General features: G+C 35.5%; 1 protein-coding gene across 2 annotated transcripts in view; it reads right to left on the reverse strand.

Moving 5' to 3' along the window:
* The window catches only part of PBX3 (PBX homeobox 3), a 204728-nt gene that overhangs the window by 30058 nt on the left and 151851 nt on the right, over positions 1-22819 (reverse strand). For both annotated transcript variants that reach the window (XM_045562085.1, XM_045562086.1), the window contains exons 3-5: positions 19298-19539; positions 8180-8370; positions 2370-2505 (exon numbers count right to left, since the gene is read on the reverse strand). In XM_045562085.1, the coding sequence (XP_045418041.1) occupies positions 2370-2505; positions 8180-8370; positions 19298-19539 (569 nt within the window). The remainder of the gene's footprint in view (positions 1-2369; positions 2506-8179; positions 8371-19297; positions 19540-22819) is intronic.

Genomic DNA, 22819 nt, shown 5'->3' on the forward strand with positions numbered 1-22819 from the left:
TCCTAGCCTATTTTAGGTTTTTTTTTTTTTTTTTTTTTGAGACAGAGTCTCACTCTGTTGCCTGGGCCAGAGTGCCGTGGCATCAGCCTAGCTCACAGCAACCTCAAACTCCTGGGCTCAAGCGATCCTTCTGCCTCAGCCTCCCAGGTAGCTGAAACTACAGGCATGCGCCACCATGCCCGGCTAATTTTTTCTATATACTTTTAGTTGTCCAGCTAAGTTCTTTCTAGTTGTAGTAGAGATGGGGTCTCGCTCTTGCTCAGGCTGGTCTCGAACTCCTGACCTCAAAAGTTCCACCCACCTCGGTCTCCCAGAGTGCTAGGATTACAGGCGTGAGCCACCGCACCTGGCACCTAGCCTATTTTAGAAGTGAAAACTCCCCAGTTTAGAAGAGCCAGAAGGAAACCTTTTATCACTCATTCCACAAGTAGGTATTGAGAACATCCTATTCTACACACAAAGTGCTAAGTACTATGGCTAATGGCAAATCTGGATTTTACTGCTTTAGGAAAATGTATATAATCTGTAAAATTCTCTAAAAGTGTATACATTATACAAGCATTACAAAAAAAAAAAAAAGAAAAGAAAAGAAAAGAAAATGCCTTAACTTAAATTGGATCCATGAACATTCAAACTCTAAGTCAGAGAGTAGCCTGAGAGCCAGAAAACCAGACTTGGCATCACCATCAGGCGTTCAGCATGAGCCTAATCCTTTCACTGACATTCAGGGAAAATGCACACACCATAAAAACCCATTTTAAATGAATACACTTTTAATTTGGTCTTCCAGTCTGACCCAGCATGTCGTACTGTTCCTCAGTATTTTAAGTGGAAGTGAGTACTACATAACCCAGATAATGTTTTATATAATATACGGCCGTGTAAGCTGATAAAACAAATCAATTATATTCCATTTCAAACTGAGCAAAAGGAATCAAGATGCACCATTATTTCATAAGAGAATGACAATACACCTTAAATGAAATCTTAATTATAAATCAAAGTTTGCTCTTGAGGTTCTATGGAAAATAATGCCAAAAGAGGAGCTGGAAATCATCTTAAACCCAGATCATACTCCCTCAAATAACAATGACTTAAAACATTCAGATACCCTCATTGGTATCTGAAGGGAATCTTTAGTATCTCGGAATTTAGATGTACAGCAGGAATATTTATTTAGAATCTACTTTTAAAATATGGTGTCATGTGATCCCTAGGGAACACTGACATTTCTGCCAAGGGTCAGTTTTTCCTTAAGTTATACTGTAAAAACTCATTGGTAAACTATTACTTTTGCATGCTGTAAAGAAATGCTATTCAGGCTGCGTATGGTGGCTCACACCTGTAATCCCAGCACTCTGGGAGGCCAGGCGGGAGGATCACTTGAGCTCAGGAGTTCGAGACCAGCCTAAGCAAGAGTGAGACCCTGCCTCTACTAAAAATAGAAAAATTAGCTGGGCATGGTGGCATGCACTTATAGTCCCAGCTACTAAGCAGGCTGAGGCAGGAGGATCGTTTGAGCCCAGGAGTTCAAGGTTGTAGTGAGCCTTGATGACACCACTACACTCTACCTGGAGCGACAGAGCAAGACTCTGTCTCAAAAAAACAAAACAAACAAACAAAAAAAAAAGTGCTGTTCAAATGTCAATCTGTAAACAACAATAATACCAATAGCTTATACTTATTTTTTAAGGAGGTACATTTGTTTGTATATAAGTGTCTCCAATCCTCAATCCAAGTATCAGTCTATTTGACTAAAACTAACGTATTTTTGTTAGAAGATGGCAACTAACTTTAGAGCCACAAATTATTACAAATGGACATTTTAAAAATCTCCCCAAACTCTGACAGGCATGAGCTTAATTATTCTGCTTAATGGATAACAAGGAGGCAAAGAAATCCTTGGGTCTCAAACATTACAGCATGGTTACAAAGAAGGGGCTTGGTGAATTCCTCAAAGCATTCACCAAAGAGTTATATTAAATTTCCTTTCGGCAACAAATAAATTGGTTTCTCACTGGTAGAAGCTTAGGTCAGTCATCTAAATCAGGGAAACCAGACATACATGCCATTTATTGGAGAGTCACTTAAGTGTAAACTGTGTCTCTCCCCATGGCATGTTTATGTCCTCTCTATAGAAGATTTACACTGGGGGCTTGGGATGGTGGTGATCTTGATTCCTTGCCACCTAGGGTTTAAAAAAATCATCTAAGCTTTAAAATCTTGCATAAAAATGTAGAAATGTCTAGATTGTCTTTATATCTGATGATAGAATATCTGAATATCAAATTTGATGAAAATGCCCTGAGGAAGAAACAGGGTTCCTGTATCAATGGGGAACAAGACAGACCCACAGGGACCTCTCTCACCTGTGACACTGTGATGCTGCATTTCTTGGCCAGCTCCTCTTTGGCTTCTTCACTGGGGTAGGGGTTGCTGAGGTGTGAGTAAAAATATTCATTCAAGATTTCTGTGGCCTGTTTACTGAAGTTACGTCTTTTCCGTCTAAGACAAGAGTGAAAAAAAGAATCACAGTTATAATCAGCATTAACCAAAGAGGGATAGATTAATTAGAATCATACAAAAAAGTATGATTTCCATTTTTATAATCCTTAGGGTCTAATTTATTACTGTGATATTGTAGATTATGTTCTAGGCATCCTCCAAAGTGCTATCCAACTTAAGATGTAGGATCACTAAGAAAAATACTAGAATATGAAGCATAATTAATTTCATTCTTTAATATATTGAACAAATATTTACTGGGGACCTAATGTGTTCTAGGTATTCAATGGAGATCCAGTGGGAACAAAACAGATAAGGTCTACCATAGAGCTTACAGGGAATTGGAGGACTAAGGGAGAGAGTAGAAAGATAGAGGAAGAAAAACATTAGAAAAGCACCATAAAATTAAATAATTACAAATTAGGATGCCCATATCAAGTATTATGAAGGAAAAGTACAGATACAATGAAAATGTGTAAGAAGGAAATGTTACATAGATTATGGACTCAGGACAAATTTCCTTGAAAGAGTGTCATTTGATCTGAGACCTAGAGAATGTGTAGGAGTTATTCAGACAAAGAGTAGCAGGAAAGAGGATTGGGCAGAGGAAACGATCCTGAAACAGAAAAGAGCTTGGCAAGTCTAAAAGGATAAGGGAAGCTGAGCACAGTAAAGTACAGGGAATGTGTGAGATGAGTCTGGAAGGATGGGCAGAGGCCAGATTATAAAGGCTTAGTGGACTCTATAAGAATTTTAAGATTTTAAGTGTAATAGGAAGCTATTAATGGTTTTATGCTTCATGCTTTGAAAAGACGGTTCTGACTGCTGAGAGCAGCTGAAGGAAGGCATGAAAAGGAATTAAAAGACCATTTAAGGAGACGTCTGCATTGGTCAAATTGAAGATGGTAGTAATGTGGCATAGGGTGACAGAAATGGAAATAAGATTCAAGATCTATTTGAAAGGCAAAAGCAACAGGACTTGAATGGATTGGATGAGAGGAGTGGGTAAGGGAGACATAGAAGGAAGGTGAGGGCAAAAATACATCAAGAAGGATTTCTGGATTTTTCTGCTTAAGCAACTGCCTAGACTGAAGTATGATTTTCTTCACAAGAGAAAGAATAGAAGAGGAAAAATGTTTGTTTTTGCTGGGAGGGGGGTGACAGAGTGTCAGAAAATCAAGTATTTATTAACAACATATTTCAAGTAGCAAAAATATTTATATTTAGGTTTTTTTCTTAAAATTTTAAAGAATTCCAGCCTGAAAATTAGCATTCGTCAGAACTCACTTTAGATTAGATACTCTAGTAACTGGAAAAATACCTTCCCCAGACAATTTTCTTAATACTGTCTTCCAAATAATCCTAATGATCTTCTCAATTGTGATAACCTACACTCAGAAAAGACAGAGTCAGAAGAAGTTGTAAAGGTATAAACTGTATGAGATTCTTCTAGTTAAAATGATGCTACTAACATGGCAGGTTAGGTATGAGATCTATGTTTCAACATTACGGGAGAGTCAAGGGAACAAGAAATCTAGGTCTGATCAAAACATTTCAGGTTTCCATCCTGAAATTTGTTAATTTCAATAATTTTTTGGAGGGTTAAACCATTGTTTCATAGGGGATGAAGATGAGATTCAAGATCAATTTGGGGATTAAAATCAATAGGATTTGACGATGAACTGGATGGCGGAGGTGGTAAGGGAAGATGGGGAAGAAAGTAAAGGAAAAGAAATACACCAAGAAGAAGAGCAATTAGCATTTTTGCAGGAGTCATATATTGCTTGAAAAGGTGGGGGCACTTTGATGAAGCACACTCTACTGAGTGGGTAAGTAGGGTAGAAAAGGTTTAGAATAGATATTGAAAGTGTCAAGCCTACAGGCATTACCTGGCCCATACACATTATTTGTTCAAACCATACAGTAATGACTTGCTCATAAAATAGGTTTCTGACTTCTTAGGAAAACTGGAAGATCAGCCACACCAGTCCCACATTCTCAGAAGGCAACTGTAGGCTAAAGCTGAGTGATGGCTGTCTCTTTAGATACATACCCATCTGCTCTAACCCTCCCTGCCCCTCAGTGCACCCCTGACTTGGCCACTCCACTCAATTCCACTATATGTAAGCCTGTGTGTTTGTAACTCCCAGGCAAAAACATGGAGCCCAGCAGCAAGGTCCAGAGTAGATGGGGGTAGATGACGCAAGGGCATTTCTTTGGGAAATGGGGACTTGTGAAAAGAGGGACAAGAAGAAACATATCTAGGAAAGACAAGAGAAGTTTGGCTCACATCATTTTTGCCTAGGGATGGTTTTAGCAAACACCAGAAAACCTCAGAGAACAAACAGAGTATCTCACCAGACATTCTGGCTGTGTCCAAACTACAGCACTTCCATTAGATAAGAGGAGAGAGATCTACACAAATTTATTCCTAAATATTCTACACTAGTACATGCTTCAGCTTGTCCAATTATGAAGAAAACTTGAGCTTGGCCTTACAGAAGCCAAAGTGAGCAAGGGAATCACATATCCGACTGAACATGTTTGCCTAGAGCAGAGCCACTTGCCTTCTCAGTGCAGAGGGCTGGCTGGGAGGCACTACAAGAAGAGATGGAACCAAAGCTCAGTGTTTGCATGCACTTGAAGGCACAGAACAGAATTTGGTCTTATATGTTATTTATTTTTTAGGAAAACATCCTGTAGAAAGGGCCCATTAAGCATTTCCCTTCAGTTTCACTCCCCCAGGGTCCACCACACTCTAAATGGCTATGCCTCAGGCCAGTGAGCAGTGGCATGTCAGTCCCAGGGCTGTGACCCATCAGCATCACAACATTACTAACAGCAGTCTCTGCAGGAGAAGGAACTCCGCTCCAAGCTCTTCCACTCTCTCATTCTTGCTCTGCTCACTCTAGGCTGTTAACATACTTTCTCTTCACGGAAGAAAAATAAATCATTTAGGTGTATACATTATGAATGCAGTTATGTAAAAAATAAGCATGCATGTTGACAAGAACAGAAAAGTATCGGCAGAAATAAGGATAGCAATTGTGTTATGAAGGTTCCTTTCTATCAGACATACTTTTTAATATCTTTGTTACATAATGCTTTTTATTAAAATGCTCAAATTTGACAAACAATTTTAAAACATTTTTTGTTTTATGATGCTACCTCCCTAACTCTGACTTGAGCTGTTAGATGTGTTAAGTCTTGGCTGCTGTTTTCAATGACTCTGTGTCTTACCAGGGGACAGAAGAAATGTTCATGAAAAACTACAAGAAAAGGGTGTCTGCATGAAGTCTAGTGTGGAGAATTGTATAAATGGAGCATAAGAGTTCAAGGGAAGGGAGGGCTGGTCCACTCAGGTAATTAGAGTGGACTTTTTGAAAAGGAAGCATTTAGGCCAGGCCTAGAATGCAAAGTCTCACTAGATCCAACAAATATGAGCACTGGCTCCATTCTAGGCTCTATTACAGACAACCTCACAGATGACAGCTCATTACTGGTGACCAACTTAAGAGCGTTTGCTGTGGGAGGCAAGGGAGTAGGTGGCTAGACAGAGAAAAGAAGGAATTCTAGGCAGAGAAAATACATAAGACCAGAAGGCATTTCATTTCTGGAAGAAACACAGGAAAGAACAATTTAGTGATATATAAATAAGAGTACTAAAAATGTTCAGACTGTGATCTAATAATTCCATTTCTGAGAATTAGTCCTTAGAAAATAATCCTAAACACCAAAAAGATTCAATGTATAAAGATTTTCACTGAAGTATTAGTTTCAATAAACATCTGTCTAAAATAGCACCCTCTCTACATTATTTTCTCTCTCCTTGCCTTGCTTTATTTTTCTGAATAGCACTTATTACCTTTTTAAATCTTACTATGTTATTGAATAGAATACTATCCTATATATTTGTTCACTTGTTTATTGTGTGTTTCTTCAAGTAGAATGTAAGCTCAACTGGGGCAAATATGTTTTGCTTACCATTATAGCCTTAGCACAAATAAATATTTGTGGAAGGAAGAAAGGAAGAATTTATGATGGAAATTAATGAGAATAATTTAAATGCTCAAAAATAAAGTAATGCTAAGTAAATTATTTATTATATATCCATTTTGTAGACTTTAACTATTAAAATGCTTTTTAAAATTAGAGCTTACACTACATGAAAAATGTTTATGTTTTTATGATAAATTACTTAAAAAGCAGAACAAACTAAGCATATTAAACCATCACAAAAACATGTCTTTTAAAAAGCCCTCCAAGCAAACAAAAAAACAGAAGGAAATAAAACATTTATAGTGACTTCTTTAGGTAGTAAAAATGAGGTTGCCTTTTATTCTATATATTTTCTAAATTTTCCACAGTGAGCTTTGCATTTTTTAAATACAAAAAGATAATAATAAAACTTAAAATCTTCACAACAACAAAAAGTAATGTAGGCAGAAACAGGTCGTAGAAGACCTTAAGTGCCAGGTTAAGGAGTGTGTGTGAGTTATCCAGCATGGAGAAGCAAAGCAATCAGGACATCACAGTGATATTATGGAAACAGAGAAGGGATACAGCAGGGAGTAAGACTGGAGACAGGGAGACCAGCAGGAGGGCACTGTGCTAGTCCAGGTACAAGGGGATGAACAAGGAAAGGTGGAAAGAAAGAGCTGATGTGAGAAACGTTGAAAATGAAGCACAGGTGAGTTCTAGTGACTAACTTAGTGTGGAAGAAGAGGGAATCAAAGGTGACACAGAGTTTTGCTTAACTAGGAAAATGGTGATATAATTAGGCAGCAAATGTTTTCTTATTTGGCTCTAAGGAGGAGCTCTGGCATAAAGACTGTTCCACACATGCTGTTTTCCAGTTAATAAGCTAACTTAGATATTTCTTTACTATTGTGAGATTTGCATGATAACTATCATGTCTGTCAGATTTCAAGGGGAAAAAGAAAAAACAAAATAAAAATTCCTTTCCAAAGTTGCAGATTGGTCATAAGCTTTAGCATACCTGAGAGGCATCCCTACAGAGGCAGCATATACTAGGACACTGACAATTCTTCTGTTCTGTCACTCAGTAGGTCACCATATACAATTTATCACCATCTACAATGTATTACCTAACTCCTGTGAAACTAGGGGACAGCTTCAGATAAAAGGGAAATTTTCATCCTTACAGGAGAAACTGATAGGCTTTCTTACTTGATTTGGAAATACAAAGTTCGGGGTTCAGTGGTAACTGCTATTAACTGAAATAACACTTCCTTTTTACGAGTATCAATATTTCCAAGTATTTTCTCATAATATGCACAAGCAATGTAACATAAAGAAATTCTTATAAAATATCCTTTGTTAAAATAGTTACATGCAGAAAATTATCCTTAAAAATACTTTTTAGCATCAGAGTTGAAAGGCTACATATTCCTAAAGTCTTCAGTAGGAACAATAATCCTATTCATTCCCTGAGTCATTAAATCGGCAGCTAACAGCACTACCACTCCCAGACAGGAAGGGGCTTGACAGCACAGGCACGAGGTGAATTACCTGTCCATTGTCCAGAAGAGCTCTTATAGCCAAATTAAAGAAGAATCTGATACCAACTGGCCAGTTTTACAGAAAATAATATACAAGAACTGAAAGGGGGATGGGGGAAAAAACCATGCAATAGATTTATGGCCTCACATACCTGGCATCAAGGAACCTTGATCTTAAAATCATAACTGCTTCACAAGTGCTTTGTTTGAGCTGCATCTGAATGGAACTAAATTTTCGATGGATGATGCCCACCATTCTTTCAATTTCTTTTGGGGAAATGGGACGTGTTCTACTCTGTTCTCGGAGAAGGTTCATCACATGTGTAGTGAATTCATTACATGCCTGTAATGGGGGGAAAAAAATCACTCCTTAGGAAACCGTATTTTGTATTATCACACCCAGACATTAACTCATCTGAATTTCCACCTCATTTGTAATCACCATTGACACTATGCAGTGGGTAGGGAAAAATGAAAACTAAGCCTCCTATGAAATGGTGGTGGTAGTTACATGGGCAGCAAGAATTCTGACACTATGAATGGTAAGACATGCAAGGGAGACATGGCACCCAACTGCCCTTCCCACCCACACTTATCCCAGTTTCAAAATGAGGTTTTTCCACTGGAGGATCATGCTCCTTACCAATTCCTATATATAAGCAAAAACTTATGTTAATTGTTAATACTAAGTACCCCCTATTTTCTCTGGGGTTTTCCATTCATTCAACAAATGTTTACTGAATGACTACGAAGTTCAAACTCTTCCAAGTGCTAAAAGGGACACAGAAATGAACAAGATGCAGACCTGGTTTTTGGTGAGATAAAATATATAAAAAATTAATTCTCACACAAGGCAGTTAGTACAAGGTCTAACAGGAAGATGTTAGTAAGTGCTTCATAAGTTCCAAGGAAGGAGTATTCTCATCTGGAGACTTCATGGTTTGGGCTTTAAAGAATGGGTAGGATCTTTGAAAGGTAGATGGAAGTCAGGAGGAATTCCATGCACAAGAAAACCCTAGATTTAATAGTATGTAGCAAGTTCAGAGAATATCAAGTAAGAAAAGAGAGAATCTGTAGAGAAGAAGAGGGGATTCAGGTTTGAATTAGCACAGAAAGGGCCTTGTGCACCAAGCATTCCAATGATCTAGTATAATCTAGCTGCAGTGCAGGCCCTTAGTGGATATAAACCACCCCCGTAAAGCAGCTCAACTCTTTAGGGGAGGAACAGCAGGAAAATAAGGATGAGATTTGGGTCTCAAACTTTTTAGTTAACAATTGTCAGAATGCTGTCTCTTTTAGTTCACCTATATTCTTGTTGATCTATAAAACTGTAACTGGGCCTACACTGAAATCCCCTACTGCCTTAGTAAATAAAGCATCAATCTATACTCCTGGGAAAAAAAAAAAAAAGAACATCTTTTGGCATTTTCCTTAAAAAGACAGGATGGGAGATTCTGCATCTTATTGCACAGGTGTCCCTGGTAGGGTGAGCAGACAGAACAATCATTGATCAAGGCAGGATACATTTTGAAGCTCTAATAATGTCCACTTCCCTACAGATATCCTGAACACTGCTCACATATAGCACATGATGGTTTCTCTAACTGCTCATTAGAGAACTAACCTTTCAAGTACACTGGGTATTTCACTTACTCTAAGCATTCACAGAGCTTTTCTATAAATATTTCTAAGGTGAGGTAAAATGAGTCTTGCTTACCATTTATTAAAAGTTTTTTTAAAAAATATGTTTTAAGCCTTAAGAAATATTACATTCCTTGTGAGTAGTGACCCTATGTTATACTTATGGAATTCTTTGGAGTGTAGAATTATGCAATATAATAAAAATCTACAGATTGGGGGGCTTTAATACTACAATTCAAGAGTGAGAGTAATGTTGGTTAAAATCCATAAATTCATTATCCCTGAACCATAAATGAAGAATTCTTAGCCTAAAGCCCATGGATGGGTTTAGAATGCCTATGACCCCCTGAAATCCTATAGAAGTTGTATGCACATGCATATTTCTGAGGGGAGAATCTGTGGAGTTTTTATTTTTCTTTTCAGATTTACAGACAGTCCATAACTAAAAAAAGATTAATAATTATTATCCTAGGTTATGATATAGTAAAACATTAAGGAAATTTTAAGACTAAAATCAAAAGTTCTTCTATCTTTAAGGATTAAACCAAAATTTTGAAAAGTAAATTTAAGATTTTCTGCATTAAGCTTGATTTCTCTCCACTGTATGAACCAAGGAAAGATCACATGAAGGCACATTGAGAAGGTGGCCATCTGCAATTCAAGGAGAGGCCCCTCACCAGGCACTGATCCTGTTGTCACCTTGGACTTCCAAACTCGAGAACTGTAAGAAATAAATTCCTGTTCTTTAAGCCAAAAAAAATATTTTTCCCCTATACTGTATTATCAATTTAAATTATCTTATGCCAAGCTGAAAACAAGTGATCACCGTGCCAAGAAATATATGCATGTATTTTTTTCTTGAACCTTCCTTAAGGAGATGTTTATATAATCTCCATATTATATAATTTGACAAATTCTACCCCACAGTTTTCTTATCAGTAAAACAAAGAAAACTGAACTAGAACTATTTCCCCAAACTGGGATTAGCAAATTCTATAGTTCTATAGCTAGTTCCACAGAATGTTAACAGATGGTCCAAAATTACAGTATGTTTGGGAACTGCTGGATTAACCAAAATTTTAAAAGATTTTTCTTTATAAGATTCCTCAATATTTCTATCCCAATATGTGTAATAAATCTTCAAGGAGAAAGAATATATCCAATTTTTCCCAGATACATTTGGCCATAAAACCTCTTATCTCTAGAGCAATGCTGTCCAATGGAAATATATTGTGAGTCACATACGAAATTTTTAAATTCTGTAGTAGCCACTTTAAAAAAATTTTAAAAATAGGTGAAATTAATTTTAATAATATATTTTATTTAACCCAATATATGAAAAATATTAACATTTCAACACATAGTCAATTTTGAAAATTGTTAATGAGGTTTGTTTTCTTGGGGTGCTCTTTGAAATCAGTATGTATTTTACATTTACAGCATACTTCATTCAGACTAGCCAGACAACAATTGCTCACTAGTTACATGGGGCTAGTGGCTACCGTATGGGACAACACAGCTCTAAAGCACCTTGCAGACCAATATGCCAAGAAAAACTCTTTAGGAAACACTGTATTGGGGAATCTTTGATATATATTTTTTATTCTTCACCACTACACAAACACACAATAAAAGCCAGTTTCACTTAGAAATGTCCTTGATGAAGCAGCAGAAATTATTCATCTTGTTACATCTCAACCCTTGAGTATGTCCTTAATATTTTGTGTGTCAAAATGGAAAGTAAACTAAAGGCACTTCCACTGCATTATCAAAAGGAAGATTGCCTTTAGAAAAAGCATTTGTATGGTTGTTTAAGTTGTGAGCTTAAGTCATTTTTCTCATGAAACGTCATTCTTACTTGAAACAATTTTGATAAATTATGATTATTCGGAGTTGGGTATTTAGCAGATATTTTCTCAAAAATGAAACAAGTCAGCCCATCATGTCGACAACAGCTGACAGAATTTGTGCCAATGGTAAAATTTTAGTTTTCAAGTGAAAATCAGAATTTTGGAACACTTGTACTCACCATTGTGAGCTTAACAGTATCACATTACACTTTCTCATTGAGAGATGATATTCATAAATATGATATTTTGATATTATATAATGAAATGTGTCAAAATTGGGAAGATATGCATAATTCTGTGAACCAGTATTTCCAAAATGATCAACGCATGATGTTACAAAAGCACACACAGGAAGAAGATCCATTCAAGTGCAAACTAGCCAAATGGATTTTAAAGTAACAGAGTACAAAAAGTTAATTGATATGGTTTCAGATTTTATATTGTAATTAACTTTTACAAAACTATGATTTGTCAAGTTTTGGTGTAATACCAGAAAAGAATATCCACAATTATATGAAAAGGCTATTAATACACTCCTGTCTTTCCCAATGACATATCTGCGTGAAGCCAAATGTTCTTCATATATTTGAACCGTATGACAACAGATTGACTGTAGAAGCAGATATGAGAATCAAACTGACTTCTAATAAGCCCAACATTAAAGAGTTTTGCAAAAATGAAAAAGCAATGCCATTCTTCTCACTAAATTATGAGGTTTTTGTTGAAAATAGTGTTTTTAATAGGTTAACATATAATAGCTTATTGTTATTTATAAATCAATAAATACTTTATTCTTTTCTAGTTTTAATTCCTATTAAAATCATTAGTGATAGATATAACCCATCAATCCAAAAGCATTAGGAAGGTCTCTAATAATTTTAAAGATTCTAAGTCCTAAGGCTGAAAAGCTTGAGAACTGCTGTGCTAGAGTACAGAGCATTTCTAATTTGCACACACAACATTGCTAATTCCTACAAAGATAGCTCCCTCATGATGATAACATATATTTATGACAGGGTGTACACCTTAGTAAATAATTCAAGACTCCTATGTGAATGATACCTGAGATGTTAGCTCTCTTAGTTTTGGTCTGGCTGGATTTTAATCTCTACAGAATGGATGTTTGTCTATGGTTTCTAAGAAGCAGCCAAAGGCTGGAGAAAAAAGGGTTAAAAACAAAAAAGTTTCTGCATCTAAAAACTCATAATAACTTCCTAAAACATTAACATTTGCTGAATGTCTCACAACTTATTAAGTGAAGCCATCTATGAATGCAAATGCTGATTAGCAATTTGGCAATAGCCCAACATTCACAGAATTCACATAGCTTTTCTTTAAACCAGTAGTTCATACATGATTAATTAGAACATCTCATTTATGTAGTGTGCACTTTAGCTCATTACTCTAAGTAAAATTCGTTAAGTATTTACATCTAGATAATTAAAATCTGGGTACACCCTTAAGAAAGATGCATACACTTTAGGCAAAGTGATTTTTTTCCTTTATACCACTGAAAGTAAATTACAGCCTCATTTACAGCATCATCTTCTGTACCAGTTTCAGAGCAGAGCACAATACTGCCTCATCTCCTACTCCTTAAAAGGTATACATTTTTTAAACATATAAATGTAATAAGAATGATCAAATATTGCAGAGTTGTTTGGAAGGGGCACCCAACAACATACTAGGATCAATGCTGTTTATAATGTAGAATGCTCACTTCAAATATTCATCATATCTTCCATTATACCTATAAGACTGTATTATCAAAATAGACATTTGAGAAATTTTTCATTGCCTTATTGTTTTTCAAAGTGAAATTAAAGAACTTTCTGGTCAATTTCCATAATATAAATGCAGATACACCTTGGTTAAGTGGAATATTTGAGAAATAAGAGTATTGATTCCTTGAATTTTCTGATTAGTGTATCAGCAGAAACCTCTTTTTCATTTAATCCAATTATTGAAAACTATTTAGGATGCATTTGTGTGTTTAAAATATACATTGCAATAACATAGTTAATATAAAGCATGGAAGGTTTCATCTGGTAAAAATATTTTCAATTAATTCTTATTATGAACCTTTCTCCTTAAAAATCCAAACTAAGTAATAATTGAGAATTTAAGATTCTAAACAATGTTTTAATAATATTTATTGGCTAGTAAAACTATCTCCTTGATATTTGTATATATTTGGTTTATATACAAAACTAAAGTTTTCAGTGTTTCCTTTATTTGTGGTGGTGCTTTTTTCAGTTATGGATTCAAGATTCAACGTCCTTCTTGCATTTAAGCTCACATAATTGAAGGCAAAACTAAAATCAGGCAGTGGCAAGCACTGATTTTAGAGGAAGTTTTATAATGGTTCAATGATCAGATCTAAAAACCAGATTGGTCTTTTGTAACCATCAAGAGAAGCTAACTGTAAACAGATCATAATATCCCCTATTCTAAAGTCCACTTTTGACAAAAAACAAGTCTCTTTTAAAAAAAGTAGATGCCTCTCAAATTTGCAATGCAACCATTTTCTAGATGTCTTTATAACCTTGTAAGTAACTAGTCTACTATTACAGAGTTCGAATTTATTGAATGCTTATTAAATCAACAAATTCTTGGCAATTTTATGAAACTAATATTATTTTTTATGTCGTTATTCTGCAAGCAAGTCCATACTTTGATTTCCTAATACAGTTTTGCCTTCTCATTGCCTGAATAAAAACACTTCTTTTTCCAAAGAAGTTGGAAAAAATAACAGAGTATTCAAATATAAAGCAATCTGTTTTATTAATCAAGTTTGTGGTCATAGATAAGTAGAGCCAACAACCTAGTAACTTGGAGGAAAAAAAGGGAACAATCAAACACATCCTTCCAGCCAAGGAAAAGGCCTGGCATGAAAGCCAATAAGAAATAAAACTTCCTTGGAGTAATGAATGACAAAGCTTGCTTGGGAACATGAAATATAAGGTTTACCTCAGGTAGTATCCTTTTGTCTACCCTGCTTAACTATTAAGAAGAAAGAGCAAAACACAATTAGGAGTTTTCAGGCTGCAAAATTTCTAATGTGATAACATCAGCATTTTTTAACCTGATAAAAATAAAATTTCTTTACAAGCAAAGGTGATTTTGCCAGCAAATCCAAAGATATGCCTTTACAATGGTTTAAATTTTGCACCCATTCTCCATTTCCCCGACAATTCTCTGCAATCTGTAAGTCCTCTAGTAGGCAAATGGTACCTGATTGGTCTTGAGCACATTCAGAGTATATGCTTGGTTCCAGTGCTTTGCCTGATTTGGGGTGAATTCAAAAGACATCTGTGAACTCAGAAAGCAGGTTCCCAGATGCTTGGGAAGGGTTGGGACCCTTGCAACACTTTGCCTTCAGCAAAAATGTATTTCAATATAATTATAGTAGATAGCTTTCAATATGTCATCTCTATTACAGCAGCTGTAAATTATGAAGTGAATTGCCTGTGTACAAGCAGTTCTTCTGGTACAAGCAAAGTGGGAGAGCTATAGAGAACATGATATATCTTTTCCTTCTTAACTGAGAAAAAATGTCGAAGTCAAATCTCATTTGCAAAAACCAATGTGCCCATTTCCTTTTGGTTAAGAGGTAGAGGAACCAGGCAAAACCCGCTCAATTAAAAACCTTCAATTCTTAAAAACAAGGTTTCTTAGGACTCTTGGCTTAATTAAGTTCATAAGAATTCACCTATTCTAATAGTTGGGCCTTTAATCATAAGAACATATTGGCAAAGTACAGTAAAGGAGTTTTTCAAAACTTGTAGCTAATCAACAAGGAGACAGAGAAGCAAGTAGGTTTGTCTCTCAGCTAAAGAGGGGGACAATGTATCCATGATGAAGTATTTATAAGAGTTTGCTGTAAGCTTTGTAAAATTACCATATTCCTGCTGGGTGTCAGAATAAACAAGAAAATAAAGTAATTTTGTTTCCTTTTGGGTGGTAGTAATATTCAAGAACCTTACTCTAATATATATCCCATGCCTAATATCTCAAAAATGTTTATAAGTGAATTTAGATGGTTATCATCAAGAATCACTAAATCTAAGCCTATGCAATAGAGACATATGATCAAAGAACATTTTCTGGAGGTGGGGGGAAAGATAGGATTTTAAAGACAATACCACGTTTAAAACACACACATAAAACTGAGCCTTGCAGCTTGGATTTAATTTTGCTCAAACTGTAGCTCTAGTCTGTCTGCCTAGCTTTGTAAATGTTGCTGTGCTTATAAGGTACTTTAATTTACTGCAGTGGTGGTGTTTGTTAATTTTATAGCAATCTAAATCTAAACAGGCTTCAGATACATTTTCATTATAGCCTCACTACAAAGCACAGTAGAGTGAATAACTTTAAGATTCCAGTGTAGCTTATTTCTTTCAGTGAAAGACTCAACACAATTTTCTGATGAAGCCTCTGCCTTAACATATATGTTCTTCCTATCTACTAATAAGCTTTTTGTCACTCAGAGTACCCATGTTCACTTTTAGGAGGAAAAATATAATTTCTGCAAAGTAATCAAAATAGTTGTTTTTCTATATGCTCTACTCCCATTTCAAATGCAACCCAACATGGGCAAATCAGAGAAAACCAGAATGTACCTGAATTATTTTCCAGTTCTACATGGGTAGCAGCATAATTCAATGAAAAAGGATGTCATATTGTCAGAAACTGATTTCAATGTCTGATTCTGACACTAACTATATGTGTGACACTGGACAAGCCAGTTAACCTCTCTGAGTCTCATTTTTTTCATCTCTAAAGTAGAAATTACAATACCATCTATTTTAGAAATGCCACCCATTCACCTCACTTAGTTCTGTTTAGCCCTTCTAGTAATACCAAAGCATATCCCTGAAAGGTCCATCCCAGATAAAGCCCTTCTACCCTAAAGAAATGAAAGGAAAAATTGACTGTTCTGTGTCAAAATTTACTAATCCTAAAAACTTAGGAGAACTGTAGACAGAAAAGCTATAAAATCCAGCCCCCAAAGACAACTCAAGAGAATTAAATGCTACTATATCATTTCTAAAACAATTCAGAACCAACAGGAGAAAATTTGTAAATTAAAATTCTGCTGACTCTGCCAACTAGTCATCATATACCATCTATTTATTTGTTCATACTGCATAGATTTTATATATTTGTAGTTTTCCATTTGAAAGTATTAAACATAAGAAAGGAAACATATTTAAGTGGTTATTAGGCACTGATTATATCCAGAAATGATTTATGATTATATTTTTAAAGTCATTATTTCCCAATTTGATATTTAATCCAAAAATTAAAAAAAATACCTTATATGTACATGTATATTTTTAAAGGCAAAACCAAAACAAAACAAAACAACCCCTAGTGATTTGACTCTGTTATCAGACAGGACTAAGGTTACTTAAAATCTCTTAGGAATTCTTTAGGGCATTTCTAAAACTGAGGCTCAGGACCTTGCCATTGACTGATGCCAGCTTCCCTCAACTTCCAATAGGGCTATATGGAGAAAGTAAGGAAATAGGTATGAAGAAACATGACAGGAGATAGTAAGGAATCACAATTCCTTGGCCAAAAAAGTGAGGCCATATATATCTTTCCATGCAAGGTGACTGGTGGTATTTACCTAGTAGGTTTATATAGATGTTTCAGCATAAAGTTATACAATTAGGATTATACTACAAATTAGAACCATTTTCTACTGTTTATGCTCAGGGCAACCTTTTCAACCATGACTTATTTTGTTTACTCTCAATTATTCATATGTCAAATCAGAAAGCTGGATTTTTTCCTGTACATACACAAGACAATTTTTCTAAAATTCCTATTTGCACATTTTCTACCAAAAGTTATTCCTACAAATGAGACTAGAGATATAGTTTTAGATCCCAGAAAGTCCTATTCAGAAAATAGAAAACATCTTATAATATTATTAATAATTTACATTACATGTTAACATAAAGCTACATAAATTTTTCTACCCTCCCTCAAAACACACTCACCTGTGGGATAGAACTAAGCATTTGTTTAATACCATCATAATCAGAATATTAGAAAAAGCAATGGGAAAAAAACGACATATACAACTGAAACTATACAGGGAATTTAGAAGAAAAATCAGTTATTAAAACTGAGCAGGGGTTGCCAGGGATTAGTGAGGAGGAAGTGAAGGAAAAAGAGAGTGATGAATAGCACAGAGGCTCTTTAGGGCAGTGAAAATACTCTGTACGATCCTATAGTGGTAGATACATATCATTATACATTTATCCAAACCCATAGAATAGACAACACCAAGAGTGAACCATAATGTAAACTATGGATTTTGGATGATATTGGTATGTCAATGGGGGGGGTTCATCCCCTCTGGTTGGGGATGCTGATAATGGGGGAGGCTATGTATTGGTGAGGTCATGGGGTATGTAAGGTATCTCTGAACCTTCCTCTCAAATTTGCTGTGAATCTAAAGCTCTAAAAAAATAAAATCTTTTAAAAAATAATCACAGAAAACACACCAGGATTCCCACTTCACACTAAAATGTATGGACTTTAAGAAGCACCTGCCTAAACAGTGAAGTACTTACGGGTCAAATTATATGATGTCTAAGATTCGCTTTAAAATATTCCATCAAAAGGGGGAGTGGGGACAGACAAAATAAGATTGGCAAAATGTCGATAACTGTCTATCTGGGTGATGGGTATAAAGGGGGCTCTTTATTTTAGGTTCAACCCTATGAAATTACCATATTCAACTGTTTTTTACCCCTAAACTTGGCAATTTCATAGGATTCAACCTAACACTACTCTCTTTACTTTTGTGTACATGTAAAAGTTTCCATAATAATGGGTTTTTAAATTACTTTCCAAATAAGAAATTTTATCAAATGAGAATCCCTCAAACTAAGCAGCTTTTTGGCATTATACTAACAACTAAAATATGTATAAAATGAACCACCAACATTGTATAAAATGAACCACCAACATTTTACTTTATTACATTGCATCTAAGACTCACTTATTTTCCCCAACATTTTAACATCTCTGAAGTTTGGAAAGATTTTACAACTAATGGCATGTTATGGTTAAAATGGTAGTGTTAATTTTTCTTGGTGGTACATAAAACAATGATGCAGCTTAAAATCAAAGATATCTTAGATTCAATGAAATATGGTTAATATAATTGCTGAGGACAGGATTTTTAATCCATATTCTCTTTCTAATCAGGAATTTAGCACACAATATTTAGTATTCCCTGTCCCAGGGTACCCATAATTATCCTGGGAAGTCTCATCCTCAGAGAGACATGCCAGAACCTGCGTACATTGTGAAGTTCCCTATAATCTGGCAAATTCCATAAGAATTAATTCCTAGGAGGATTCTGGTAAAACCTCATTTTGCAACGCTTCCCTTCAAAAGTTGTTAAAGCTTATGAACACGGCCAGTACATAAATGTTAATTATACAGAGCTCTGAAAAGCACCAAGTAGTGAAGTTAGACAGGAAGAATGATGTGGTAGCAAGGGCATGTGAATGTGACAAAATGAATAAAACTAAAACAAGCAGATGGGATAAAATAGGTATAGCTTCACCTCCAAAATCTCAAATGGTCTTCATTTCATGAATCCAACAATTCACTTGGATTTCTGCATTGACCGTATTTATTTTGCTCTTTGTGTTAACACCTACCCCTCACAGCCCTCAGAATTGGTTAGCACAGTGTAACGGAAGAGCAATGGAGGATTTGTGCAGGACTATGAGAGTGGTGGCTGCTGACCTGTTCATATTTCTCCAGTTCTGTGTGATAGATTTGTCTGATCTGGGTCAATTTGGCTCTGTAATCTGAGTGTTCAATAGAGTTATCTGAAGAACCTCCAGAGGCTGCCGCGGCTGCAGCTGCTGCCGCCGATCCCCCACCTTTCTCAGGACCTGAAACCCCTTCTGCCAAAAGCATATTGTCCAGTCTCATTAGCTGGGGATCGGGAGGGTCCTCCTCCTGGGCTCCTCTGATGCTGAGACCTTCAAGGAAAGAGAGAGAGAGAGACAGAGAAAAGCGAGAAACAGAGGACAAACAGTGTGAGTATTTTATTTGAGAAAATGATCAAACAACATCAGTGCACTATAATTCATGCTGAGAACTTCATTATTCACATTTGATCAATAAGCTTGAGTATGAAAATTATTTAAGATATCGTTTACATGCATCCCAACATTTCTAACACTTCCCTCCCCCCTACACACAATTTACCCCAGATTGGATCTTTAGAAAAAGGTAACCCTATCTCCAAATAAGGTCAAGTTAAAATAAAAGAAAAGAAAAAAAAGAAGAAAAAGGTAACTCTAGCTTCTTGGCATATTTTAATCATCCAAGCTTAAAAGCATAAAATGGGAAGGGGGTAAAAAATTAAAGGTTTCAAAAGAGAAAGAAAATAATTGCAGGGATATAAAACAAACTCATGAAAAGGGGGTTATCCTGTCTTTCTTCACAGCTGGAGAAACAGAATTAAAATTCCCATAAAATAATTCATAAGCTATAACCAAAATTGGAAAATAAGATTAGATGAGCTTTTCCATCATGTAATTTCAGAGAGAAATACATATATTATAAGGTAATTAGCTATATTTAAATATGTATATTATTAAATAAATATTGTTAAGCACAAGGCAATACAATGGTCGGCACAGTAGTCTCAATCTAATTTCGCTTTTAAATCAAGAACTTCTTAAGTGACGCCCAGTCAGCAACCTCTTCTGAGTACTATAGATCACAGCTGACAATTCATAGGTTTAATCAGGTCACATAGGCTTTCTGCCAAGATGTTTTCAACAACACAGAAGACAAAGTTTTAAAATAATTATCATGGTATAAAAAGCACTGGAATCATGACAGCTCAAAATCAGCATTTTCATTAATGTGTAACATAAACTAAAATATCCCAGCCCAATTAACCTCTGTAAATCTGTTTAAAAGCAGGTTCCCCACTCACTAGTTACAGCCTTCTTGAGGAAGGGGGGAAAAGGAAGTTGGCATCTTGCATGTTTGCATTTGGATTCTGCCTTTTGTGTCTGTGCCTGTTGTTGTTTATCCACAGTGGTGCACACTCTGTGTCTAATGTAACTTACATGACAGTAACACCTATAAGCTGCCAAGTACTCAAACTGATCACCAGCTCTGTGATTTTAGATGCTAACCTAAAACTACCACCAATTCTTTCAGGAACAGATTTCATTCCTGGATGCCCTGAATTACACCCACACTATGACAAAGCTCTTGGTTGTCTTAACTCAAACACGGTTTAATTTCCTCCCCCAAAACACTTTAAAGCTGTCACTTTCATTTAAAAATACACTTCAGAATAATTTTAACCAGATAATAAAACTAACTCACCATAATTTAAAATTGTATCTGTTGTCTGTTAAAAGGCAAGTAAATAAGTTTTGGAAATTATAATATACTAATGCATTCATTTAGAGTAACAAAAAGTTAGATAACTCTTTTATAAGATAAAATCTGTATCAATGCATTGCTGATAATTAAAGATTGGCAAACATGTATTTGCTATTTCTTTTAGAACTAAAAGGAACTGCTTAATATTGTTCTAGAACTGCCATATATTGGTTAAGTTGGTATTTCTAATTTAACATCTTTGATTTTCCTTCCTTGTGATTCACTTTGTTAAATGTTAAAATCTCATGGCCTGGACCTGCTTATAGTTCACGTATCAAGTTTTTTGTGCATTTGGCATACAATGAGGCCTTGCTGAGCACTCTCTTATCTTGTTCTTTGGATTCTGTTTCACTTTATATTATTTGTTTGAGAGTTCCTTAAGTTCCACCTTTTTTAACTCAATTTTTATGTGTCTATTGTTTCTTTCTTGTATTTACAAAGACACTGGTGCTTTCCCCTGGAAATGTGTGGGGTTGCTTTTTGTTTGTTTGCTTGTTTGTTTGTTTGTTTTGGAGTCAGGGTCTCACTCTGTTGCCAGGGCTAGAGTGCAGTGGCAGGCACTGCAGCCTCAAACTCCTGGGCTCAAGTGATCCTCCCACCTCAGCCTCCATAGTTGCTTGGACTACAGGTGCACACCACCATGCCTGGCTAATTTTTTAAAAATTTTTTTAGAGACGGGGGTCTCATTATGGTGCTCAGGCTGGTCTTGAACTCCTGGCCTCAAGCAATCCTACCACCTTGGCCTTCCCAAGGGCTCGGATTACAGGCATAAGCCACTGCATCCAGCCTGGAAATGTGTTTTTTGTCTGTCTTCAAGGTTCCTCCAGGTTTCTAATTTTCCCCTTGTACTTAAACACATTCATCTTTTCCCTATGCACATGTGATGAGGTTCTTTAATAGTAAATCAACTTCCACGGTCAAAATGATTACATTTCCCTGCACAAGCGTGGCAAACAAGAAAAGATACTCAATGACTAATACACAAAGAAGCAAATCTTAAGGGAGACAGAAGTAAATTCATCAGAAAAAAATACAAAAGGCAAAAACTAATTATCCATCTATGACACTTTTATACATATCTAATATGTATATAAACTATCACCATTATACCAATATAAAGCAACCCATAAACTCAATAATATCAGACACAAAGAAAAATAAGTATGCATTTTCAGCAACTATAACATTGTCCTCTTGTGAAAATGTTTTCTCTTCCAAAATCATAAGTAAATCAACACTAAAGTGTTTGCTTCAATAATACGAAAAAATGTTTTAATGCAATCCTTCTGTATTTACTTTATAAATTATGAGCATCAAATCTCATCAGAGAAATCATTTCCTGACAAAAAGTTCATACTCCTTTGGATGAAAAGTACTGCAGCACTTTGCAATTAGGCAATATGGAAAAGGCTATTTATCAATAATGAAGTCATTTTCATAACTACAGTTTGAAAAGTGAAACAATTTTTTTCTGTATTAAGCAAAGTAATGATTATAGGATCTCTAAATAGTAATGCCTGGTTTCCAAATTGTTTTCAGTTTGAATATTTCTATTTATTTTCCTACTTTGCATTCAAGTTATTATTTTATTCCTTATTCTTCTTAGCTATCTACTCACTATGACTTAGTTTACTAACCTTCCAAAGTCACGCATGGCTTTTAATCATAATCCCTACTCCTCTGGGCACCCATAAACATTTTAATGAGCCTAAATTTGCAAGGGCCAGAATGAATTGGACTGTGTGGTTATCAAAAGATCCTGACACCTTCAAATTGAAACTTGGTAAAATCACTTAAAAATTGGTTATTCTTGTTTTTAATCCAAAATGTATGTATACTGGAACATATAGA

This window comes from Lemur catta, chromosome 10, assembly GCF_020740605.2.
Source record: "Lemur catta isolate mLemCat1 chromosome 10, mLemCat1.pri, whole genome shotgun sequence".
NCBI classification, from domain to species: domain Eukaryota; kingdom Metazoa; phylum Chordata; class Mammalia; order Primates; family Lemuridae; genus Lemur; species Lemur catta.